The 27,217-nt window shown below is 42.1% G+C and overlaps 1 protein-coding gene across 1 annotated transcript in view; it reads left to right on the forward strand.

Annotated features, from left to right (window-relative positions):
- The window catches only part of tgfbr3 (transforming growth factor, beta receptor III), an 88,406-nt gene extending 62,122 nt beyond the window's left edge, over window positions 1-26,284 (forward strand). Inside the window, exons 8-17 of the mRNA XM_080770024.1 lie at window positions 1,761-1,950; window positions 2,757-3,046; window positions 3,520-3,675; window positions 5,826-5,972; window positions 6,375-6,560; window positions 9,261-9,554; window positions 10,356-10,488; window positions 15,984-16,034; window positions 16,197-16,304; window positions 20,906-26,284. Of these exons, the coding sequence (XP_080626150.1) occupies window positions 1,761-1,950; window positions 2,757-3,046; window positions 3,520-3,675; window positions 5,826-5,972; window positions 6,375-6,560; window positions 9,261-9,554; window positions 10,356-10,488; window positions 15,984-16,034; window positions 16,197-16,304; window positions 20,906-21,027 (1,677 nt within the window). The 3' untranslated portion in view covers window positions 21,028-26,284. The remainder of the gene's footprint in view (window positions 1-1,760; window positions 1,951-2,756; window positions 3,047-3,519; window positions 3,676-5,825; window positions 5,973-6,374; window positions 6,561-9,260; window positions 9,555-10,355; window positions 10,489-15,983; window positions 16,035-16,196; window positions 16,305-20,905) is intronic.
- Window positions 26,285-27,217: the final 933 nt, after the last annotated feature.

The following is a 27,217-nucleotide window of genomic DNA, read 5'->3' on the forward strand; positions in this document are numbered from 1 at the left end:
TCCTTATGGGTCCTTTACTGACCTCCGTTGAGGTGCGCTAAGGTCTCCGGGTTTCTACAAGAGTGTAACACTGATACTCCTGCCTGGTGGCTGCCAGCCATGACGCTGCACTTCTGCCAGGCGCAGTCTGTTTTTACAGCTGCCCTGTCACTGCTTTAAATCAACCAGGCTGTACCAACCTGGAATAAAGCCACTCAGGCCTATAGAACATACAGTACAGAACAGTGCAAAGGAATGAGCATGCCTCTAGATGGGAGTTCCATTCGATGGCTGAGCGTAGCTTCATAAATGAAATTCAGAAATAACGATATTGAAATGTTATGGTTCATTATTTTTTATTAGTATGTCCAACATGATGAACTCTTTCTTTCTTTCTTTCTTTCTTTCTTTCTTTCTTTCTTTCTTTCTTCTAAGCATGCTAATATGGGTGGGAAAATACAGTGTCAGCATTAAGCAGAATGTGAACTATGTATGTGATATGATAGCCTCATAAAGTCAAAGTCTTGCTACTGTAGGAAGAAGGGGGGTTGTCCAAAGAGACAGCGGAATGGTGTGGGAAATGACTGTGAGAAGGGATTACATTACGAGCAGAGAGGAATGAGGGGGAATTCATGAAGAATTCTGAAGAAATGTGTCACATTTGCAGTCATACCATCGATCAGGCATTGACACGCTCTTCGCCTCATATCCACACTTCATGTACTTACAAGAACCCCCCAGGAAGCACAGAACTGCACTTTTTTTTTTACATTCTCTCTCTTTTTTTTAAACGTGAACATGGAAATATGAGCCCACTTCCATTGTGGCTTGTGGTCATCATGGCAGGTTTTGGAAGCTGACAGCTGTGTTTTTTTTTAGAGCAAGACAATATATATATATACAAAATGAAATGAAACCTCAGCTAAAATGTACCGGTATGTGTATTGCTGGCCAATGTGGTTGGACTTTGTAAAAACTACTGTGTGCATACTTTGTTAATAGAGAGTTGCCAGACGTTTGATAGCAACTTTATCATTAGAGTGTTGGTAGATGAAATATGTACAACAGCTAGCAAGTCTGGCCTCTTCACACCATTTTCTTTCTTCTTTTCGTGATATTTTTAAAGGGGCGCTAGCCCACAGGTTTTATGTTTGTCTTTAGTTCAAAGTTTGTTTTGTAAACGCATTGACAATCAAGGGAACATGTACGTCATAATGTGTCGTTAAGTCATATTGTCTCTTTAATGTTAATGGCGTTTAATGTTTGCGTTGTCACCGTTTGTTTTACATCACCATTATATCACCTAATCAACATGACATAGACTTTAATATATTAGCGCCCCTCACTTCACACGGGTGTGATGTTTTTACTAATCTGGGTATCGTTAGACAAACTGTAGGCCGCAGCGTTTTTATCCGCTGCCAGGCAAATCATCATTTCAAAACAGATGAAATAACATCAAGCCACAGACGTACACTCTCCCTTTTGTTATGATAAACAACGACTGTGCCAGATTAGACCTACAGAGTCCTATGATTTGTTGGGTTTGGAGCGATTCCAAGTTGTTCTACAGTTCTATTCTATCCCGCAAAGCTTAGAAAGAATCAAACGATCTTTACGACATATGTCACACCTAAGACTTCCAACAAAAATTTACCCTTTTTTTAACTAAGGGTTAAATGAAAACTCAGGATTTCACTGGAAAATCTCACATAGTTTATGTGAGAGTTCATTCACATTTTCAAAGAACCTGGGTTTACCATTTTGTTTGTTTGTCTTAGACTTCTGATACCATAAGCCTCAGCCCCAGCACGGAGAAGCTGATGGAAGTATCCAAGTCCTCAAAGCAGCACCTGCCCTCGGGGTCACAAGCCCTGATCAAGTGGGCTGAAGACCATGGCTTTGGCCCTGTCACCTCATACACCGGCACCCCCGTGGCCAACCACTTCAGCCTCCGACTCAGGGAACCAGGTGAGCCGTGCTAGCCTGTAAAACAGCCTGTGTGCTCTGCCTAGGGATGTCCAATATTGACTTTTTTGCCGACGATATTGTCCAACTCCTAATTTCCAATACTGATATCAACCGATACCGATATCACATCACAGCATAACTGCCTTGATGCCTATATCATTAACGAGTGTCAATGAGTGTCAGCTGCACAGACACACACACCTGCCCTCTGTAGTGCTCTAATAAAATAAAATAAAATATATATGTCAATGATATAAATTTTGTATGCATTTATCGGCCGATAAAATTGGGAGGCCGATAATATATGGACATCCCTAGCTCTGCCCGTTGTCAAACACAGCAACGTGCTCAGCTAATAGTTAATAATTCCCAAAGATTTTGTGCATTTATAGATAGATAGTATCAAAATCTATTGAACCACTTTAACCCTATTTTATACTCTTCTATGATGGGGTCCCTGGCACAAAACCTTTTCAGATGGGGGTCCACAGCCAAATACATACATACTGGTATATACAGTACATACATAGATATAATACATTAACTTCACATGTCCTGAGGTGTTTCATTCCCTACTGCTGTAGGGAATATACCCCGTGCACAAGAAATAAACACAAGTTATAGTAGCTGCCATAATAAATGACCATCAATAACTAAAAGTAATTAGAGATTTCACGGTCCTGCGAAATGGGGCTGCGTGAAATGGTGAAGTTTATTTTACGGCCTCAGTCCAGTGCAGTTATTGAGCCAGTTAAAGCACCGGGCCTGGTGAGGTGTTAACCGTGGTCTCTGTGTGTGACTTCCAGATGTGGTGGATCCCCTGGAGAGCATGTTCCCTCCAGAACTCTCCATCCTGCGCAACTCCGGCCCCCTCCCACTACCAGGTGCGAGGGACGCTCCCCCGCGCTCCAGTCTGCCCTTCCCCTTCCCCCCACATGTGGCCCAGGGTCTGCCCTACCTGTCGCTGCCCTCCCTGGATTACCGGCCCTGGGAGGGCGGGGAGCCCGAGGAGCAGCAGGGGGTGCTGAGCGTGGGCTTGGCGGTCCAATGTGAAGAGACCAGGATGGTGGTCAGCGTGGACAGAGAGAGCCTGGAGGTGAGCGGAGGACACGCCTGCCCCAGTTAGAAACATGAAAGTCGTCAGTGAATGTTTCACTAGCTCATAAACAATTAGTTAGATTTGATGAGCGTGATAACGGAGCCTTTTAAAATGAGGTCCAACAAAGACGAGAAATGCTCCCGTTGTTGAGTTGCTACATATTAACATGCCAGTCTCCCTTTTAAAGACTGGTTGGCATTGAAGTAGGAACGATGGTGCCCGCTGCCCAACACTGGGCGCCTGAACACAGAGAGAACACAGCCCACATCACAGTGTGGAAAACTCCCATAGAATGTAATTAGGAGTAGCTAGCGTTGCAGCTAGGCCACCGTGTGAGGTTTATTTATACCTGGGAACATGAGATTGAATGGTGAAATGTTGCAATGTAACATTATTCTTTACAACTCTGGAGACTGGTCAATAATTCATATTCATCCATGTCCAATTCTTATGTTGTTTTATGTCACCAGGCCAATGGGTTTGCTCATGCCAACCTCACTCTCCAAGACCCAGAATGCAAAGCAACAGTTAATTCCACACACTATACGTTGGAAACCCCTCTAGATGGCTGCCAGACCACTGTCTACCCCATGCCCACCAGCTCCAAGGTCCTTTACATCAATTCGGTGAGTACATAACAAGCAATATGACACCTCTCTGTAATTATCATCACAATACATGTGACCACCCATGCCATATGGCAATAACACTGATCAACTTAAAACAATCGGTTTTGTGTACTATAAGTATTTTCAATGTAAATTATTGATTGATTGATTGATTGAATACTTTATTAACAGTTTGCAGAAAAAAACACAGGAAAGTACCGTTCAATACAAGGTCTGCTAAGAGGATTTAAAACCCAAGAAAGCCTATAGCTTAGCTTGTTTCCAATTTCCATTAGGGTCCTTCATGTTCAATTAATCTGAACATTGAATGACATACAAATATATAGTACTATGCAAAAACATAATTTATTCTTATGAAATGAATGGCTAACAATAACATGTTAAAAGGTTAATGGTGGACTGAACATTCGCATCTCACAACACCCGAGTGATGATCATTAACAGGGAAAGCCTGCAACGCGTTTCCTCTAACAAGCAGAGATAAATCGCTTCCTCCGGGACATTTTGAAATTATTTCTCTGCGAGGGGAAGTGAGAACAACACTTTCTCGATCCCACACAGTGTAAAAAACCCTGGGCGCGAGTCCAAGGCTGTCTTTTGTGTGAGCACTTGGATGCGGTGATAACCTAAGACCTCTGGTCAAAACAACGTACGTTTCATTTTCTAGGTCACCGCTTGTCAAAAGGCTATCGTCCCCCATTTGGCCGCTGTTTGTCCTGTTCTATGGTTTTAATTAAGTAGGGGTACCATTTGTGGGTCAGCTAACATCAGGACCACAGGCGAGACTTAATCAATGCCACCATGGCTGTGCTCTCACCTCATTAAACCTACATGTTCACCCTCTACTCACCGCTGGCTCTGGAAGCCCCCACAGAATTGAATGAAACTCAGAACATATTTATTTTCCGTGGAGATGTCGTACATGTTTTGTGGATTTCATTTGTCAGAATCACAGGACGTTCCCACAATTTAATTCCAGACCTCTTTGCAGAACGGCTTGGCACCCCCCTAATAGATTAAAATCTCTGTATTCTATGAATCCTGAACACCCTGAATTGAGCAATACTGCTCACAATGGGGTCTGTTGACCAAAACAAAAACAATATTGCAGCAAGTTGGCATTGTGGGAGTTCAAGACAACATGGACAGTTAGAAGTTGAAAACTATGAGGGTTAAACCTTTGACAGATTCTGTGGGAACTAAGGGTTTATGGCGTTCGGATAAACGCTGCTTCATTTACGGCAAAATTTGCCAGGCCCTTTTTCGGCAACGCTACGTTTAACTTTCAAAACATTTTGGGCCCATGTCTCATCAGATTTCAACATATCCACCTAGTTTGGACAAACTGTCTGAATTATGGCCAGATTCGCGCCAAGTGTTTGGACCTAATGGGGCGATTTCAAAATAATTTTACACATGGTTCAATACATGGTTAGGAAACATATTCTGTGAGTTTTGTAATGATTTGGCAAACAATGTTTGCTTTATCGCTTGATTCATGTTATGCCACACACTTTTTTCTTTTCTTTTTTCTTTTTGTTTTTGCATTTGTAGTCATTTTGTAGTCAATTTGAATGTAACTTTCAGGGTATGTTCAGATATTTATGGTACAGCAAAGTCAAGAAAACTGTTTTATAAACAGTCAACAACAATTATGTATCAGCTCTATAAGCTGAACGCATAGAGGAGAGAACAAAATGTTCACACACTGATTCTTCAAAAAAGTGAATGTCTACACTTAAGTTTTGAGATGCAAAATCGTTTGCATGTCGTCTGACAGCTGAGGAATGTTTTTCCAGGTTAAACTTTTGTGTTCTATGTATAGCACCATGGATTTTTAAATAGCACTTTTCAGTTTCTGTCACAAAAGCTAGTCAGACAGGCTTTAGTAGTTATTGAGTCAAATTTGTATTGTGAGGGTAGATGGATGCCTTTAATTATAGCACCCCATCAGGCCACTTGTGGACATATTTGTTGTGCAGGTAATGTGCACAACTTCCAATCGTACTATTTAGTACAATTTCTCAGGAATTTCAACTGCAGCAGAAGGAGAAAAACATCAGTACAAAAACCTCTGTTATTAATCTCTTATCGCTTATACAGTAAATGCAGCAGATTTGTTTTGAATCATGGTCATCCCCCTACAGATCCTGATCAGCCACACTGAGCCCAAGGATGGGAGTGGAGGGCCAGACTACGAGGACTTGGAGTCTGGAGACGTGGTCTTCCCAAGGGACACGGAGGAGCTGGAAAAGACGTTTGTGGAGCCCACAGAGCACCTGTCCTCCATCGTGGTGAGTCGTTTCTTCTGACTCCGATTTCTTTCTGATTTCCAAGCCTGTATAGAGTTGAGAAGTCAAGACCACCGATCGTCTCCACCTTCGCATAAATCATGTCATGAAACTCCATTTCCCAGAGTCCCTTGGTGCTAGTAAAGACTCATCTGGCCTCTGCGCTCTTGTGCAGTGATGTCTGTCTCTCTAACTGCTCTTAAGCTGGCCTTTAATATTTTCCACGTTTTGTGTCTCCCCATTTTCTACCGTTTCTTTCCAGAAGGCCCCCCACTCCCCCAACACTCCACTTTTATTGTATTTTCCAGATTTTTTGTCTTGTTTGTTCTTTAGCTTCTGAGCCATCTCACTCAGTGGCTGAGTCTTATGTTTGATGTTTGCATTGGTTTATGTGCTTCATTCCAGTTCAATTGCACATACCAAAAGGACCAAGATCCCCCCGAATTTCTTCCTAAGATTGTGCCGGGACCGGCCAAGGACCCGGGCGACAACGTGACGTTCAGCATGGAGCTGTACCACAGCAACCTCTTCCGATACCCGGCACCGCAGGCCTTCCACACTGTGTCGGAAAACAAACCGGTGTTTGTTGAGGTACGCTGTGATGTCATCATTAAGTACACTTTACCATCCGGTGTAATTTACTAATGAAATAGGATAATGTGGTCCTGCAAGTTCATTGTCTGTGCGTACATACTTTGGTCTCTTTCCTTTGGGTGATCAACACTGTCATGGGACAAAAAAAATATAATCCAAAAAACCCTGACTGTGTACTCTTTGTCTGGGATTTTCAACTCTAACTTTCTTTGATCTCCTAGTGTGGCGTCTATGAGGTCAATTTGTATTTGGTCTGGTTTAGGATAGAAAGCTTGCACTCACGTTCACCCCTAGCATCCATTGTACATAGTAAAATTGGGAACGTTAATGGAACTGTCAAAATGGACCAGAACGCGTCCATTTTGACAATGTCAAGAGTTCCATTAATGCTCACGGTTTTACTGTGCAGCCCCCCTTTAGTGTGTCTTGGTATTCTGACTGTCTGGCCTGGTGGAACATCTCTTGTGAAACAATAATTATGGAGGTCTTCTGAATGGTATAAAGACCCATACGAAGAGGCCCCTTTGAAGTGATGATTTATGATGCTATGAGAAGAAGATGCCTCACTGACAGTGTGGACATAGAGCCAGCAGGTTACAAAGAGCTTTCTGTGTATGAGGCTTCTGGCCTAACCTTTCCCCGCCACCTTTAGACCTCTCACACCAGGCTGAGAGCTGCTCTGAGGCCAGGGCCACAAGGTGTGCTGTTGGATGTTGCTCTTGTGCATTTGTGCTCACAATCTATGATGTGTTAGCTTATAGCTAGCCTTTGATGCATACAGTGCAGTGTACCTCGGATGTTTAACTGCGTGTCGTGCCAAAAATGTCAATGTTGTTCTACCGGGGGAGGGGGCGTAGTGGTTCAGGTGGTAGAGCGGCCACTTCGGACATTTCCCGGTTCAATCCCTGGGTTAGTGACTGAAATACACCCCTCAGTGCGTGCGTGTAGCGATAATTGTGATTAAAGAAACATGGACGAGAAAAGGGAAGAAACTAAGACCACGGCAAAGAAAAGGAAATGGGGGAAAAAGGACGGGGAAAATATTTATCCGTGGGTGAAGGTGAAGCCAAGCCAGTGCAAGACGTGTTGCTCAAAAGGAGGCTTCAATGTGTGTGGATCTTATGGACGTTTGTAATCAAACCAAAACAAGATTCCAACACAGATAAGGTAACAGCAGCTGAAATAACTAGTGTTTATACCACACAGTGCAACACTCCCAGTCATACAGATCTGTGGCAATAAGCTCCCATCAGTCATGTTTCCAGACTTTGATATTGCAAAGAAAATGGCATGTGGTTGTATCAAGGCAGCATCCATAGTTACAGATGTGCTTGCACCTGCCTGTGTGCAGAACTCCCAAGTGACAAAAATGCCCACACTCCATTCTTTTCAGTTGCAGTAGTTGGCTTTGTTAGTCGGAGAATGCTTTGATAAAGTAAACATTTCTTTATTGGTTCCTTATTGGTTGTAATTCATGTCTTCACAATCAAATCAAAGCCTCTTTGTTGGTTGGTTGGTGTATTGTCCAGTTGTATTTGGTTGGTTGGTGTATTGTGCAGTGGTATGGGTTGGTTGGTTGTATTGTCCAGTAAATAGTTCATTTAAATGCAGTTAAGTTTTTATTTATTTTAATTTGCATAGTAGTTATTATCATCACAGTCCTATTATGTGCTACTGAATCAACCAGATGGCAAAGCATATTGATATAAAGGAATATAAATGTTATTATTTTTGTGTCCCACCCAAACACACTCTTTGTCCCACATCTGGTGAGTTGGGATCTGGTCACCCTACCTCACGGTGGGACACTTCACTGTCAGGTGAGCAAGTGGGGACCAACAGCAGTAATAATAGTAACACATACAGTAAGTGTATGGGGAATCTGGGAAATGGCACAATTTGGCTAAATTGGCTTCTCTACTATTTAGAAGGGAAAAAAAGAATAACACAGCAGGGAAATGCCTTGTGGTGTGTGCAGGCAAAAATGTCAGGTTCCTAGTGGAACTGAATTACCACTTCATGATTTGTGAATGTTGGATGTCATTGTACTTTTGACATTGAGTGATCATGGTGTTTTTCACTTTGGTGAATTCCCCTCAATATACACTTTGATAGTTGGGTAGGTATCAAATCTTTAACCATTGACCTGGGTCACCAGGGATCTATACTTGACCCAAAACCTTTTACACCAAGTCTCTCTGCAGAAAATAGACTGCTTCTGTAGCTGGGTAATGGCTGAGATAATGAATGAAGCCTGATTGTGTTTGTTTAAACCTGCAGGCATCTGAACCATAAAGCAAAGTCAGACATGTTGAAAAATGAAAGCTCGGCTCTAACATCTAGCATGATCTGTATGTTTTTTCTACCAATCCTACCAATCCAAAATAGTACATCTACGACCTCTATGAGCTTGTAGATCAGCTACTTGTACAATTTTTTTGAATATATAAAATAAATTAAAGGGAAAAAATAAACAGTACTTCAATCAATCAGTCAATCGAAAGAAGATTTGCTTTACTTAGATTTAACGCAGCTGAAAGTAATTCCTGCCCACCTTTATCAACCAGAAATGACTCCAGTCATCAGTCAGCTTCCTTACTGCTTACAGAGAAAAGCTTACCATGAAAGATAACAGCTGTTACTCGTGTATTTGAACACTACATGTTTTCTTTTCCCTCTGATTTTCTGGTTTCTCAGATATTAGCCACTAAAGCAGACGCAGAGCTGGGGTTTGTGATCCAGTCCTGCTTCATCTCCCCCAATTCCGACCCCAACGCGGCCTCGGACTACACCCTCATCGAGAACATCTGCCCCAGGGACGACTCTGTCAAGTACTACCCTCAGAGAGACTTTCATATCCTTCACACGCAGACGGATCGGAAGAGGTTCAGTTTCAACTTCGACGCAAAGTTCAACGAATCCCTTCTCTTCCTGCACTGCGAAATGTCTCTGTGCTCCAAGAGACAGCAGACCAACCGAGCACTACCCGTGGTATGCAACGTGTTTACTACAACAACAAAAGCTAAATTCAAATACATATTTGTTGTTTGCTAGTGTGTAGAGAGAGAGAGAGAGACAGAGAGAGAGACAGAGAGAGAGAGAGAGAGAGAGACCTTTATTTCTGTAAATCTGACCTGTGTGTTCAGTATGCTCTGTACTGTAACTGCGTTTGTTTGAAAAAACCAAGCACTCAGAACTCTGTGTTTTAGTTTGCAGTGCTGGCTCTGGCTGACCTGAACCATTCAGTTTCAGGTCTCTACCCATGGCTAAGCAGGAAACATAAATCGACGTTAAGGTTTGCCAAGTAGCCACCTGTAGAACAAAATAAGCATCCATCTTAAGTGCCACTTTCCTGTTGCTGTGTCCGCGATCTGTCTCCACTAATTTACTGTACTTTCACAAACCTTTAGCAAGCAAAATCCCTCCCCCCTCCCCCCCACGCCTTTGCTCATTTGACCCATTTTGGCTCCCAAGGGCATTTTGGGAAAGGGGAAGAAAAAGAAATCCTGTCAGAGTAGTGACAGGGGCCTTGGGCTGACTCGTGGCAGTGTGGCTAATATTTACATTCTGATTATGATCAAGGTCAGGATGAGGTTTATGAGTTTGGAGTGTGTATGACTTCCTCACAATTATACCTGTGGTCAGGGATGAAAGACGACTCCTTCTCTTAGGTCGTGCGGGGGTCACTAGGCTTCGGCCTTGTGTTTTCATTCATAAAGGAAAACAGTGCATATTTACCAACTGGCCACTATATCATATTCTTTCTGACTGGTTTCCTCTTCCTCTGCACAGTGCGTCCAGTCCAACGAGGCGTGTGACTCTGTCAACCTGGACACCGTCCTGGCTATGATGATGAACACCAAGACGTCCACAAAGCCCCTGGTTGTTGTAGTGCCTGACGGGGACGAACAAAAGGAACCACCAGGTTAGCACATAAGATATTAATGTCTCACCTTAAGACTCATCTTTTCTCCCTGGCTTTCAATCCCTCTTGAGTCCGTTTTAGGTTTTGCTTTATCTTTATATTTTGTTTGGCTTATTTTAACCTTTCATGCTTATATTTTTGTTATCATTTCTGACTGTGTTTTCTCGTTTACATTCTGTGTTCTCTTGCCTGTCTCTGTTTTGCCACTGATCTGTACAGCACTTTGGTCAACCTTGGTTGTTTTTAAAGTGCTTTATAAATAAAGTTTGATTTGATTGATTTGTTAAGATACTGTAATATTATGTTTGGCAAGGGTTAGTGCCGATATTATCACGTCACATTTTTTATTTAGCTTTGGTATAGTATGATATGATACACACCAAGTTCAAATCTTATTTGTAATTTTGTGTTATATAATAACAATATGCAATTTGTAATTTTGGATATTCTAAATGGCTGTATACGCAATCTATGCCAATCACGAGATATCTCATGGAAAATAAGCTATTAAAGGGATAGTTCAGATTTTAACTTAAGCTGTATGAAATACTACCATTAACATAGTGGTTGCAACTGTATTCATTGATTACCCGAGTCCTGTGGTGGGAGTTCTGCTCTGGTTTTGGTCAATATTAAGTAGTTCCGGTCATTTTGTGGGGGGCCACGCAGTAAAAGTAAATGAATTCACAAAACTAACGTCATTTGACCTATTTCTAAAATATTAGCGCAACTTTGGTTCAACTTTGACCCCTCTATCACATGGAACTATTTTTTTCCGGGCGTAGTGATATGGACACAAAAAAACATAGTTCTGTGTGATAGAGGGGTAAAAAATGAACGAATTGCGTTTTAGGCAAGTATTTCATACAGTTTAAGTTTAAAAAATCTGAACTATCCCTTTAAGCCTTGATAGAAGTTCTTGAGCACAACAACAAATGTAGGAACAGATGATTGACAATATTTGATTGACAATATTTGAACTTGCATCATGCCAGGCTAGCTATACAACCCAGGCTTCTAGCAAAGTTCAACATGGCTTAGCCTTTAAGGGTCAATCTGTTCCTGCCATTTGGCTTTGGGCTAGTGCAGTCATCAATATGTTGCACAACCCCGGGCAAGAGTCACATCTGTAGTTTTCCTGTTTATCGGAACTGCACGTCATGGACTTCAGCTCTCGTTTCCGTGTGTGGTGTGCGTTTAAAGTGTGTCCGAGAACCTGATTAAGTGAAGAACTGGTCTGGTCCTGGTGGCAGAAGGACACAGAGAAACCTCAGTGTAGTACTTGGAGATTAGACCAGACCATTCCAGCCACAGACCATCACACATCACATCCCCACATCTGGATATCATTTGCTCTGCACGCGTTTGTATGCGTGCGTGTGTGCGCGTGTGCGTGCGTGCGTGCATGCGTGCGTGTGTGCGTGCATGTGTGTGAGCATGCAAACAAACACGCTGTATTTGCAATTTGTGCATACAATATATTAAAATTGTGTGTGTGTGTGTGTGCGTGTGTTTGTGTGCGTGATCATGTGGTTTACTGGAGTAAAGGGTAGTTCTGCTACAACGCTGAGCGCTGACGGAGCGATGGAAAAAAGGGGGAGTCACCCCAGCAACTGGAGCTCCAGTTGTTTTCACTTAGAACCTTGACTGTGGCCTCCTCTTCCCGCTAGTGAGAGGAGGAGGCGGCGGTGGAGGAGTGGTCTCCTTGGCTTTGGGAGCGTAGCCAGAGCTCCGAGGCCCCTCATTGCTCCATTAGTCGCTCACACGCTCAACCTGCCTATCGCGGAGTCTCCGGGGTTCGGAGGGCAGGGACGGAGCGCCAGCGGAGCAAGGGCGGGGCCGGCGTTGAGGGAGGCCCAGGGTAACCGCCACCACGTTTTGCTAATTATGAACTCAACTAAAGGCGAGGGTGATATCATGAGAACCCCCTTTTCACTCGGTTCAGCTGCCAGGGGTTCTCGAGTCAGCATCCCCTCGGAGCGCTTTGCGCTTACACTGTCAAGAAACAGCACTGTGGTCTGTCTGACTCAGCTTTATATACTCGCAAGTTGGATGTAAATCATGCTGCTTCTTAATCACTGGGCTGTCATTGTTCCACAAACGAACCAAACCAGGCCAAGTAGGAGTGGGTGGGTTTGCTATACGGTTAATTAGGCATAGCGGACAGAAGACCTCACGACTTGTTAGATCCGTGGATGTGTATAGACAAATTCAGTGAGGGTTATACAGTATATTTCCTCGAACTCGAACCACCTGATCCATCATGAATAATACGAGGGCCAACAGCCTCGGGACAGAGACGCTGAAATTTGTGGTAATTGCCCAAGTGAGTTTTTCAGGCATTGCCAAAACTACAGTGAGCTGAGCCAGTCCGGACCTGGCACCGGGCAAATGGCAAAGAGAGAGAGAGAAAGAGAGAGAGAGAAAGAGAGAGAGAGAGAGAGAGAGAGAGAGAGAGAGAGAGAGTGTGTGTGTGTGTGTGTGTGTGTGTGTGTGTGTGTGTGTGTGTGTGTGTGTGTGTGTGTGTGTGTGTGTGTGTGTGTGTGTGTGTGTGTGTGTGTGTGTGTGTGTGTGTGTGTGTGTGTGTGTGTGTGTGTGTGTGTGTGTGTGTGTGTGTGTGTGTGTGTGTGTGTGTGTGTGTGTGTGTGGCGCGTGTGTGCCCATGCCAATGTGCCAAGTGCACTGGGTGTATTTTCCATGGTGGAGATGAAGTAAACACAGATATGCCATAAACCCCAATATAAAAAAGAGACCATTTCAAAAGCCGTGTTTTCAAACACAAAGGCATCTCTTATGCAGAGATGGCAAAGAAAACAAGCAGCCTTTTCAAGGGCCACAGCTCTGCGCTGCTGGACGGCATCCCAACGAGTTGAGCTTGATCTACAAATCAAAGAGGGGCCACTTGTGGCCAACTTGGTGCATGGAAAAACATAACAGCCTCAAAGCCTCGCCATCAAACATAGATTTACTGCCTCACAACATCAATAAATGTCCTCCCACTTTTTTGTTTTTTTTTGCCTCACAGAACTTTGAACTACAAGGAAAGGTCCAATTGTATCATCAGGGTGCTCCGGGTCATTACTCCAGCACCAGGATTGTTTCCTTTCAGTAAACAAGGAATGTTGTAATGAGGTAGTAAACAAGGTTTGAGTCTAAAACAATAGATTTATACAAGATATGTGAAGTGATGCACTTCACTGATTTCACTTGTGTTAAATGTTAAATTGACATAGAGAGGATTTGATTTGAAAGCAAGGACATGTGACACAGCTGACACAACTCCCCCTTCTTCTCCCAATTTGGTTGTTCTGCCAATTTTCACTTCCCCTTGTCCCTTGCCACTGCTGACCCCTACAGGTTGGTTTGTTAGGGAGGGCGCAGATGAGCATGTGTCCCCTCCCCTGGACCCCTTCCATAACAATACGCAATTTGTAATTTTGCAATATGGAGAATTTGAATCCCTAGTGTCCATAGTGGTGGTGGACAGGAACTTTTACCCCTGCGTCACTCAAGCATCTGTCTGTAGTGCAATTCTTGTGATCTACTGTATGAATTAATGAATTAATCAATCAATCAATCAATCGATGTTATTTATATAGCACCATTCCAAACATATAGTTACAAAGTGCTTTACATATGCATTCAAATTCAAATGTACTGTATGCAGCAACATCCACTCGTCCATTTTAACGCAACAAGAGTTTATACAAACTTTAGCCAGCTACAGCTACCCCGCCCCTGTAAGTTAGCTACATGCCTGAAATGCAGTTTCAAATGTCAGTGCTGAAAGGACAGTGACATATTGAACAATGTTAAGATTAAGAATACTGTGTGACAAGGCACAACTGCTGTGCAAACTGTATAATAAGCATACTGTACCTTTCCTTTGATGCAGGCTGCAGCTGTAGGGAATGGAGCTGTTTGCAGTCATTACGAAACACTTTGAACTGTCAGCCTGAATGTTGTGCAACCACATCAACTGCGGCATGTTGTATGAGTACAGACCCCCAATGTCAAGGGTCTCCCAGAGGCTCCGTCAGTGGTTTCTGCACACCATGAGGAGAGGGTCAGAGTTGAACAGAAACACAGCCTTACAAAGGAGTGTTCTTCCATTGCTGCTTGGATAAACAAATGACGTTTCTTGCTGATATCACAACTGTTCCAACTCTGGCAAGCGCTTACAGCTGAGAACATAGGTCTGGAGTTCAGACGAACTCCTATAGCAGTGCTTGGTTCAGTTCAAATAATGAACATGCTGAACGGAGTACTTATCTTGCATAAAAGATTTTGTAGACCTGAGGCTCTCGTGCCATTTTGGCAGAGAGGTGGACAAAAAGTCATGAGTGAGAGATGCCACGGTCAGACTGTGATTCATTCAAATATTATAACTCTCGAGTTTCCATCACTGTTCAATATTCCATTTCATTTGACTGTACATTAGACCTAGCCTCTGGCAGAGACATGTTTTTTCATGCTGAACCAAAATATACAACGGGGAACATAGCGACGTGGAGGAAGCCATTACACTCCATAGACATTGCATTGCGCCTCGATTACCCAGAAGCCCTGAGAAGCCAGCATCAGTGATTTTTCTTTTCCGGTCACGTGATCCAAACATGTGATGTGTCCGAGAGTGTCTGAGGAAAACCTTGTATGTCTTAAAAGTTATCAAAAACATTCTATAAAACAAATAAAACACAGCTCATGGGAGAGAAAGAGGTCTTTATCAATTAAATTGTGAATTAATTTGTGAATGGGGGTGTTAAGTCAAACCTAATAAAATCTTATACATGGGTTTTCCATGGGTTTTCCACAAGACATCAGTGTTTTTCTGACCTCAGCTGGGTGCAGTATCTGTCCCCTCTCGGATCAGTGCTGTGGACTTTCTCAACATCACAATCTAAAGCGAGACAGATAGCACTTGAGGGGTTTGGGCATTGTGGCGAGAATGTCATCCAGTCACAGACCCTTCTGAAATAAACCGCTGCTGTGATGGCCTGTCATCGTCAGCCACGCAGGATGAAAATCCAAAAGGTGTTCCTTCCGAGAATAGCAGCCATTGTGCTGGGGTCTTGGACCTGTACCAGACTTGCTCTTGAGTTCGTCCCCCACACAAGCGCCTTTGTATTGTTTGCTGAGACATAATTGGGGCTAATTTCACTTTTGAAAGCTATCCAGAAGACTTCAAATAAATGGGCAAGGCAGTGCCTTGACAGAGTCAATAGGTTCATCCTGGAGGCCACTGTGGGCTTACACAGGAGTTGCTCTTTCTGCTGCATGGTTCAGGTTTCTGTATCACATTCCATAGAGAATTGCTTATCAACACAATGCAATATCAGCAACCTGGCTTATCCTCTTTGACTGGGGGTTGTCAGGGTTCACTCTTGAATATCTGCATTGTTGTATTAAACATGTTCAAGTTCATGCAGTACGCTGTGCGTCATTGAATAGTCAACACGTAAAGTAAAATGGAACTGTTGTCGTTTATTTTGCAGTTCCGACCACACGCACAACGCCCAGAAACCTGCCCAATCCTCCCAGTGAAAGTAAGTTAGGATCATCGTGATTTCATACTACTACTACTGCTATACTATTTCATAGTAATGATTTCATTTTCCTTTTGAGCAATTTCTTGTATTTCTGTTTTGCTCCATTTCATATTCAAACTTGTCACTAAATATGAATGGTACGTGTTCTCTGTCCCGCAGCCATCCTATACGTCCTGGACACTCCGACAGTGGTCGGAATCGCCTTTGCCGCTTTCGTGATTGGGGCCCTGTTGACCGGAGCCCTGTGGTTCATCTACTCACACACAGGTAGGTCGCTCTGCACCCTGCGGTTCATCTACTCACACACAGGTAGGTCGCTCTGCACCCTGCGGTTCATCTACTCACACACAGGTAGGTCGCTCTGCACCCTGCGGTTCCGCCACCTGGCCACCCAGTGGGCCACCCATCATCCCCACGCCTCACTAATGAAAAGATAAGAAGTCCAAGAATGTCTGCATCTCTGTGCCAGAAACCTCCGTCCCACCCCCACCATCGCCTAATGCCAAACATCCCTCCGCTGACAGGCTGCTTAACAATAACATATTGACTTCACTACTGTAAATATATCCTGGCCTCGTCACTGAGAGTCACCTCTTACTCTTTCCTGCCTTTGAGAGGTTTTCGGGGGGCCGCAGGGCAATTGGGGGGACATTCTCAACAACAATGGCCAGATAGGTCGCTTGGAATTCCCCCCCCCCCCCCCCCCCCCCCATCTGTTGGGTTTAGTGGGGCGCTCACAGGAAGAGACACACAATCTGTCCATGAGATGCCAAGACCTTCCCTAGCGTCCCCGCGCTCCTGACCCTGGCTGACCCCTGGGAGGAAGTGCGATCCCGGCAGCCCACTGTGTACACCAGCACACAGAGCTGCCCTGTTTCCCAACCCCAACTGTTTGACCGGTGATCTGCCGTGCCTTTGACCCACCTCTCCATTGCTGACATCTCGTTCTCTGTAGACATCTTTCACAAGCTGGGCCAGGAAGTTCCACCGAAGAGATTCAGAGGTTTAAACAATGGTGGCTATGTGTTCAACCACATGAACCCTAGCGGCCCTATTCTGGCGCAAACATTCCACAAAAATAGCAGATCAATCAGCTATTTTCAGCAAAGATATTTAGTGTAGAGTAAAAAAGGAGGGGGCCTAGTAGAAACCACTGGTGGACTCTGGTCAACTAGGTAAATATACTGTATACTGTAGGTTTTAAGTGGTTGAGTGTTACCCTCGCTGTATGTGAGGAGCATACAGCGACCACTTGAACCCATACAGTACTTAATTGATCAGAGTCCCCCGTCAATCTACTGTAAGCATGTACAGTAGATCTGCTATGTGTGCTCCGAATGTTCGCCCTCAGAAAAGTGACGCATGGGCTCATTTATTGAGTGTTACCTTTGCTGTATGCGAGGAGCTCAGAGATGTTTGATAATAACTGAATAGTCCTGCCTTATGATTTTGGTGCTGTCGTTGGTCTGAGCCGCAATCATTTGGGATGGAATCAAAATGTTAAAAGAAATGTCATAAGCCACATTCAGTTATAGTCAGTTGGATTTTGCCTAATTTGTTCATTGAAAGAGTTTTCCTTCTCCAAAGGCAAGCAAGGAGAGATCTACTGTCAGATGTGAGTCGCCTTATCTTTATCACAATGTTTGCATTGGCACCTCTTTAGAAAGCCACTTTATTTGATTTTTATGAGTTTCCTAGAGAGACCAATAAAGAAACTTAAGCCTTTTGACTGGCCCATTTCCCAGCTTTTTTTTTGTTTTGTTTTTGTTTTTTAAGGTCAAAAGTTGAACATCTGTAGGGAAACAGGTGTAGGGATGGCCTTTATGGAAGGATTAGATGTATAGCCCAGGCCTCTCCAGCATCGGGATAACAATATTTGAGACATGTACGGTGATCATTGTTAGACCACCAGACCTGGAAGAGCTTGTTCTGCTGCTTTGACTGGAATACCCTTATATGGCGTTCCACATTAACCCCAAGAATATCAATTCTCGAAAACAGCCACCAAAAATACCAGCCCAGTGTGTATTTTTAACTAGTGCAAGGAGTGTTGAAATCAAAATAGAGCTACATTTACCCCCACCGGGGCCTGTGGACAATGTTGGATGTTCTTGCACTCTGAACTCCTTAAAAAGGCTAGGTTTTTTCCGTTGTTATTGAAACACACATTGGGGCTATACTTGGTGTTTATGTTGGACTTTCAGGATCCGCGCTACATTAACTCCTTACAAGGTAAACTGAAAGATCCAATAACTTCGGAAAACACCAAGGTTTTTGTTATCTTGGCTCAGTATAGTCCACATACCACTGTGCTGGTACCACTACACGCATACACTAGAAATGTTTATTTTTTGTTCAAAGCTAAAACACCAAGGAACATCAATTAAAGTAATGGAAGTGTTGCCAGAGTTGTTTTCGGTACCTTTCGGTTTCCAATCGTCCACTGTTACTTTTGTGGATTTGGTACTGATTTGGAATCGTCAACAACTAATACTTTTATGGTTTTGGTACTGATTCGGAATATGGAGGATGCAGCTCTGCACTAGGTGCTGTGATCCAAAGGTCTTTTTCTCAGAAGCTAAAGACAAAGCCAGAGATGACACAAACTCATTGTGGCCCAAGGATGTTGAATTTCCAGACAAAATATAATATTGTGGTGGGATAATCTCCCCCATGTAGCAAGACAATACACGTGGTGTATTTGTGTTTTCACAAATAGGGAATTGACACAGAGGCAAAGTGAGACTGTTGTTTTTTAAAAGCCCAGAATTCTGAGCAAAGATGGGTTCTTTTTTTCTTTAGCCAGAGCCTCTTTGGCAGCGTTGCTCTGGTAAACATGAACAGAGAGAGAGCTATGGGGCCTGGAAGAGGGTGCACGGTGCAGGAAAGCCTGTGGATCCAAGTCTGTGCTTGCCTGTGTTCATACATGCACAAGAGACTCAAGAACGCACATAATATAGGCTATAGGCACTAACTTATCACAAACTAAAGACCCATTTATACTTTGTAGTATGACAGTGTCACATGCCAAAAATAGCCGATCTATAAGCTCACAACGTGTTAAACATAAAGTTTGTAACTCAACCATCATTGACAGAGAACTTTGCTAGCAGGGATACAGATAGCAAAGGACCAATTGATGCACTGACTTTTAGTACCACAAACGCTGTGCCGAAGGCATAAATTAAACACAGGCTTGGCTTTTTTTCAAGCATCCTCGGTCAGAAAACTTTTTTCCAAATAAAAGGGCGCATTTCTTTTTATTTGCCTCCTAACCTTCAGATTTGGAACCTACAGTAGGAATCCACCAACTGGAATGCAAAATTAACATTAACGATAAACAAATCAGTGGTCAGGGGGCCAAGTCTTGTGTTTATTCCCCTATATCTCCTAAAGCAAGGGTAATCACATCCATATACATTATACACAATTACACACACACACACACACACACACACACACACACACACACACACACACACACACACACACACACACGCACAAACACACACAAGTACGCACGCACACACACGCATACACGCACAAACACACACAAGCACGCACGCGCACACACACATACACACGCATACAGTACACACACACACGCATACACACGGACGCACGCACGCTCGCACACACACACACACACACACACACACACACACACACACACACACACAATATGCTGTCGGAGAGACTTGCTCTTTGGCTTTGAAGTGACAAGATGGCACCAAGACTTGCGCCACTTCACCCCTTTGGCAACCAGATCTTATTTTAATGATGTTTAGGACACAAGAAACACTTTCCTGGGGTTTCTATGTGTTTTTAGATATTTTATTCGTGGTGCCATGTTCATGACTAAGAATTGTCATGAATATGTGGTCTTTCTTCCTTCCTGGACTCCCTCTCTACAAGGAGGGGAAGGGCACCAAAACATTATGGTCCAGTTAAATCCAATTAAACCTTAGTCAGATACGGTGGCACAGTCGGTAGTGCTGTCGCCTCACTGCTAGAAGGTCCTGGGTTCGACTCCCGCTGGGGGCATGTTCTCTCCTACGCGTCATCAGTGCCCATTCCCGAGGCGGGGTTGGCGAAAGGGCCTTTCTGTGTGGAGTTTGCATGTTCTCCCCATTGTGACACCCCGAGTGTCACAAAAAACATGCAGTAATCCTGGTCTCTAAACTGGAGGGGAAAGGAACTGGTCGGAATAACGTGTTCCTTCCACGCGCTACGTCTGGCCGGGGACTGACCTCATGCATAGAAGGAAGCATTATGTCAGACTGCTGCCCCCCCAGGTTGGCAGAGGAAGTGTAGCGCCCAGGACTACATTAGATAATTGACACTGGGTGAAAAATTGGGTTTCGTGAAAATAAAAAAACACACTTCATTATGTTTCTGGCCATCGGGTGTACATTTCTATTGTGCTACTGTTATCTACTACAAATGCTTAACTTTCAGCGCCATTGCCGAAGCCCTTCGGCATTAATTAATTAATAGAATGCTGGCGTGAATTAGATCCTAACTTTTCAATAAATGCTAGCAGGCAATGGGTTAACATTGAGTGACTGCAGTTTCTTCTAGCTGTGAAACGTCCCTTTAACAGCTTCTCTGTAACAGCAGTTATATATACAGTAGCACCTCATCCAACCCAAAGAACCACTGAAGATTGCAAGCAGCAGCACTTCAATACATTTACTTGAGTAAAGATACAGGCTACAGTGATCTAGACTGGGAGAGAGAGAGAGAGAGAGGGAGAGAGAGAGAGAGAGAGAGAGAGAGAGAGAAGAAGTTTCTTCCTTCCCACTTCTGCTGTATTTCATAATCTATTTCTGTCTACCTTCCTCTTCCCACTCTGTCTTGATGCCCAGGTGATGCAGCTGGCAGACAACAAGTCCAGAAGCCCCCGCCGCCGGCCTCAGAGAACAGCAGCGCGGCCCACAGTATCGGCAGCACACAAAGCACTCCGTGTTCCAGCAGCAGTACGGCGTAGCCCAGGGCAGCGCAGCAGGACACTAACCCCTGCCGGGGCACAGGAAAGGCCAAGCGGGTCACAGGGACCAGTTTGTTGATACTCGTTTCCTTGGATGAAAGGAATTATTCTGGGGGGATGGATGCCTTTGCCACAACAAGGAAGAAGAACAACTTTTTTTAAAAGACCAAAAAATAGAGTCAAAACACCTTTAAGCCTGATTTATGCTTTGTCGTACAATGGTATTGCATGTCGGAAATAGCCGATTTCCAAGCTCTCGAGGGCACGACAAGTTGTGAGCTTGGAAATCTACTATTTGTGGCGCACGACACCATTGTCCGACGGAGCATAAATTAGGCGAGTAAATCCCCTTTGTGCCACCTCACCTCACCAGCATGTCTTGGACGTTGTAAAACTGCTGTGCTGGTATCACTTGGTTGACAGTTCAACGAAACAGATGTGAGGTCCATGATGGCAACCACACCCGGGCAGGCAGCAACTAAAACTATAAAAAACAAATGTGAGTTTATTACCGGGCAGTTTTTTCTTTCCTATTCTTTTCAGTTCTAATCCAAATGCTGCTTTTTTTTTGTCCTTCGTCCACAAGAGAGCAATTTTTGTTTTTTACCTTAAATGGTTTGGTCTGGGCTGTAAATGAAAAGCAAGTGTTTGCCAATAGCAAGGAAAAAAATTGTTTTGCTGCAAGAATGTCAGTATTCACAAATGAGCTGGGGATGGCTATCCGATGCCGTGCTTACAAGCACTGCTCACAACACACACTATACATGTGATACATGATCCCAGAGCAGCAGAGGATTAAAGTCTGATTTATACTCCGTAGTAGAGCCCAACCCGATGCCAAGATGTGTGGGTATGATGCCAATACCGATTTTGGATAGTCCTAGACCCACCAATTACTGATGTATTGACCGACATTTTGTAAAAAATAAAATAGGTAATTTTATTTTATTTAACCACTTACTATTAAAAATAAAATAAAAGTTATAGCCCATCGACAAGCTCACAACCTCTCTCACTGGAACAAGTTGTGGGCTTGTAGATCTGCTATATATATTTTTTTAATTTGAATGTATTAAAAACGTATACTTGTAATGACATGCTCAAAATAGGGACACCAGGTTGAAAGTAGTTCAAATCGTGACACATTGTCTGCATAATTGCCGACACAGATGTCATCAAAATAGTAAAATAATGGCCATTATATCGGGTAAACAATTTATCAGTCAGGCTCTACTCCATAGTATGATGGTGGCGACACTGTCACGGGGTGTAGTGTATAAATAAAGCTTAACACAACCACTATTAGCAGTTGGAGAACAGTGCAGTAAGGGAGGAAGTCTTCAACTGTGTTTTGAACCTGTTTGAAGGGACGAGGGACGCATAGCAGTAGATATGTTGAATGTATACAAAAAATAGCAAGTAAATGCCAAACAAAATGTGAAAGAAAAATGTGAAAAGCTGACAATGACTTATAAACAGAGCTACATTATACACATATACAAAATTTGACCATTATTCTTCCCTTGATAACACTTTTTTTTAAAGCTGGTCAAGAATAAATGATGCCAGTGAATGCTGTAGCTCCTGTACTGTACGTATAGTAATGCATTTATCAGGTCTAAGCTAAGGTCTAAGTCTCAACTTGCATATAGCTTCCCTTTTATAAGATGAACAGCTGTAAAGATATACATATATTATATTTTTTTGTGAATACTGTAAATAATGTAAAATGGTATAAGTCAGAGTATGTGCAAAGTTTCCTTTCATCTTAATTTTTTTGTTTGTTTTAGTTTTTTAACTTTTGGACAGGACTCATACACATAGTTTCATGCATACTGACTTGACAACATAAGCCATTTGCCTGAATTTTAATCAAGAACAAACTACGGTAGAATGCTGGATAGCAATAATAGCCTTAGTGAGTGAACTAAGGTATGAATTTGCTGTTAAATCATAGATTTTCTTGTCTGGGTCCTATGCCACTAATTGACATCCTGCCAGTTGTGTTCTGATTCCAGTCCATATGAAAAGTAGAGTGTTCTAATTTGTACAGATTGATGCAACATTATGGAACATTTCTTGCATTGTAAAGCCATTCCAAAGGTTGACAGACAGTGTAGTGTTATATTCAGTTTTAAATGTCTGTTGGGTGCCGACAACAGTCTTAAATGAATAAGCTTTAGCCTGCCCATTGTCATGGAACATATATTTTTCATCCACTTTGCCAATGCTTCATAGGTCATTTGGATAACCCCACCGTCATAGAATAACATGAATGTTTATCATTGTATCTTCCTCGAATGAGTAAGTATTCTTGGGAGATTAGTGGGACAAATTGGGACACTTTGGGTTTATTTGGTCATGGAGAGAAGAGAGTGAAAGGGTTCATTTTCTTTGTACCAATTTGCTTTGCAGCCATGGTAAGGAGTGAAAAAAGAATGTATAGTATCTCAAAGTTTTATTTTATTTTATGTAAACCTGTATAGAAGTTTCTGGAGAGGGAACAGATTATAAATCTATATTTGTGTATAAAATTATATTTTGGAATTTATTTACCAAGAGAAATGTATTGTCTATTTGTTAGTACTGTGAATTTTGGATTTTCTCATGAGTAACATGTCTTTGTTAAAAAACAGAAAAAACTAAACAAAATAATAATTATCATGAATCATTTCATGACACATTCATCAATGGTTTCATTACTCTAATCTAATCCAATGCACTCCACCCTTCCATTTAAAATATCAGATATTCTCTGAGCTGAGTTGTTTCTGTCTTCCATTTTTCCTTTAAAGACTCAGTTATGTTTTCTGATTACTCCTCTAGTCAGGTTTAAGTTGGGTGGAGCTATGCTGAAAAAAAAACATAAAGGTCCTAGCAGATTGCTGCATTTTTGGGATTTTCTTTCTGCGTTTTTTTTCTGAAAAAAACATCAGCAGTCTGCAAGGACCATAGTCTGGAGAAGAGATGCAATCATCCAGACAGAGTAATTGAAAACACCTATATGAGTGTTCTGGGCATTCAAATTTATAATTTCTAGAGTTTTTTGTTTTTAAATTGTAGTTCGTGACGACTTTATTGAAGCTATAAATGTTGGCTGTTCATTAATATGTGTAATGAAACCTGAGCATGTCATGTAAATTCTTTACAACAAAACAAACACTAGTTTATGTTCTAAATGTACATGGGATACAATGAATAATGTTTTTATATATATATATATATATATATATACACACACACACACACACACACACACAGTATGCCATTTTGTGTTTTTTATTGTTACCCAATTCAGCAACTCATGCATGATTGAAGTTGTTGCATTGGATTTCAACCTTGTATAGACAATGTGCTTACTAAAATATTCTCATACAGTATGAAATGACATACGGAATTAGATGGTATAGGCTACTGTAGCATTACTAAATTAATATATTTTGAATCCATATATTTTACATTATGAATGATGTCATAATATTACAAAATTGGGAAATTGAATTTAGAAACCATGATGAATACTCCTAAGTATCCATCATGGTGTATCATGTAAGAATCTTCGACACCAAACTGTTATCATTGATTCCACCACAGTGACTCTTCAGTAATAATCAACTTGAGGCTGTATTGTTAACACAAATAATGTTTTAATACTTATCTAAAGGGAGAAAACAACGCAGTCTTTCTTTATCCATCAAGTTTGTCCAAAATAATAAGCTATGTATGTAAGCACTCATGAACAATGAAGAATGGTCTACTACACAACCTGTTTTGTTTTATTTCTGCAAAGGTCTGTTTTTTTTATGTAATATTATAAATCTCATTTTGTGCTGGGCGCTAACCCTGTAGGCTACCATGGGCGATACACCGTGCACTTCTCCGGTTAATTGAATTCAACCCCCGACCCCACCTCACGTTTTAACCAGACCCACATGTATCCTGGGAAAAGGTTGCATTATTGTGCATTTTCTTTTGTAAAACAAACACCATACAGTAGAGCAAACATTGATGATGGAAACGTTTTGGTGGAACATTCTGTCTCTTGCAGTATGGAGGGATGCTGTAACGTATAATCAGTGGTTACTGTGGGTTATGGTTCTTCCTTGACATTCCTATAGTTTAGTGGCTTCTCTTATCGACTGTGGTAAAATAATCTACATTGTGTAATTGCCTCCCCCGCTCTCTTCATCCTGCCATGCTGTACGGGGCTGAGCTCCGGGTTACTTAATGGCTTCGATCCAATCGTATGAGAACATTTTGAGATATTTGTTTATTTAAACTGTCAAATACAATTCACCATAATTGGTGTGCATACAGTATGTTGAAATGCGTCTTAGATGAGTTGTAGTTGTAGGATAAATCACAACCCGTATCGGCCAATAAGTATTTTAAGCTACCATTAGAATTTGTTTCCTGGAATAATGATGCAGTTTCATGCAATGGGCACAGTAAAATCTCCAGTGTCAATTTGTAAATCTATCCAAGAGGGTACAAAATGTAACCAAATGGACCATTTGGTTACATTCACTTCTCTGAGGTAAACTAACACAGGATTTAGTATAATATATATATATAGTATAATATAGTATAGTATGTATACTGGAGTAGCCACTGATAGATCCTTTTGAGGGGCCCCTGCGTTCATTATAGTGCGAACTGAAAACAGCTGTATTAAGAGCACAAATCCATGTGCCCAGTAAAAGAACCGCCACAGACATTGATTGTAGTTTTATTTCTTTTGTTACCATTTGACTACCTCGTTTTTCTGTGAAAGTGTATGTTTGTTTGTGTGTGTGTGTGTGTGTGTGTGTGTGTGTGTGTGTGTGTGTGTGTGTGTGTGTGTGTGTGTGTGTGTGTGTGTGTGTGTGTGTGTGTGTGTGTGTGTGCGTGCGTGCGTGCTCGTACATCTGGGGGCATATGTTTATATGTATGAATGTTTAAAATAGAGAGTTTATGTTAGTTTTTACGCCAGTCCAGATCATTATGAATTAGAATGTGGTATGAGCTGAGCCCCTACAGTTTGTGTTTTTTAATGCTTGTATTAATGCATGTTTGCATTCATTTTATAAACTCCAATTAGACAATGAAGACTTAGACCTTTTCTATGACACCAGTAATGCCCACTGGGCAATGTAAATACCGTATGCCGGCCATTGACTGATTCATTTGATTTTGTGAAACTTTTCATAATGCTGTAAATACGCATGACATTTGTATCCTTTATGCCCAATAAATTCTCATAATTAAGATTATTGTTGGACTGTGTGTGTGTGTGTCTTTTTTTGTGAATGGGATTACTGACGCAGGTACAGGACCTTTATTTATTTTTGAGCGGTGCCACCGCTCCATTACGGAGCTATGTGTGTCCGTCCGTCCATATGTCTGTCTCTGTGTCTGTCTGTCTGTATAATAATAATAATATTAATAATAAAGCTTTATTTATATAGAACCTTTTAAAACAGCGTTACAAAATGTTTCACAAAAGAAACAATAGTAGTAAAATATATCACACAAAACAGGACATTTTAAAACAATGCAAAAGAGTAATTCAAATTCGAGCAAACAAACAATTAGGTAGACCAGTGATACTCAACCTCAGGCCCGCGGGCCACATCAGGCCCGCGGGACCATTATGACTGGCCCACCAATGAAAATCAAAAAAAAAGAAGAAAAAAAAATCTGGAAAATGAAATAAAAATAAATAAATCTGAATGAAGTTATCTTTAATTACATTATTATAAGTAATACTATTAGAGTTGTACTATTACTCGAACGAAAATAAAAGCTTGGGGGGGGGGGGGGGAGATGCAATGCAAATGAAAGACTGTGTATCCCTATTCCCTGACATAATTTTATAGCTAAACGGACAGAATTCTATTTTATTTGAATGATGAAACCCAGCTGCCATTAATAGTTGGAAATGGAAATTGCGGAAATTACGGAAATTGTAATTGCGGAAATTGCGGAAATGGTGGAAATGGAAATTGCGGAAATTGCGGAAATGCGGAAATGGAAATTGCGGAAATTGCGGAAATGGTAATTGCGGAAATTGCGGAAATTGCGGAAATGGTGGAAATGGAAATTGCGGAAATGGAAATTGAGGAAATTGCGAAAATGGAAATTGCGGAAATGGTAATTGCGGAAATTGCGGAAATTGCTCTTCACTTAGCTATCTATTTTCAGGTAGATT

The sequence above is a fragment of the Protomyctophum bolini genome (assembly GCF_963924005.1).
Source record: "Protomyctophum bolini genome assembly, chromosome: 8".
Classification (NCBI taxonomy): Eukaryota; Metazoa; Chordata; class Actinopteri; order Myctophiformes; family Myctophidae; genus Protomyctophum; species Protomyctophum bolini.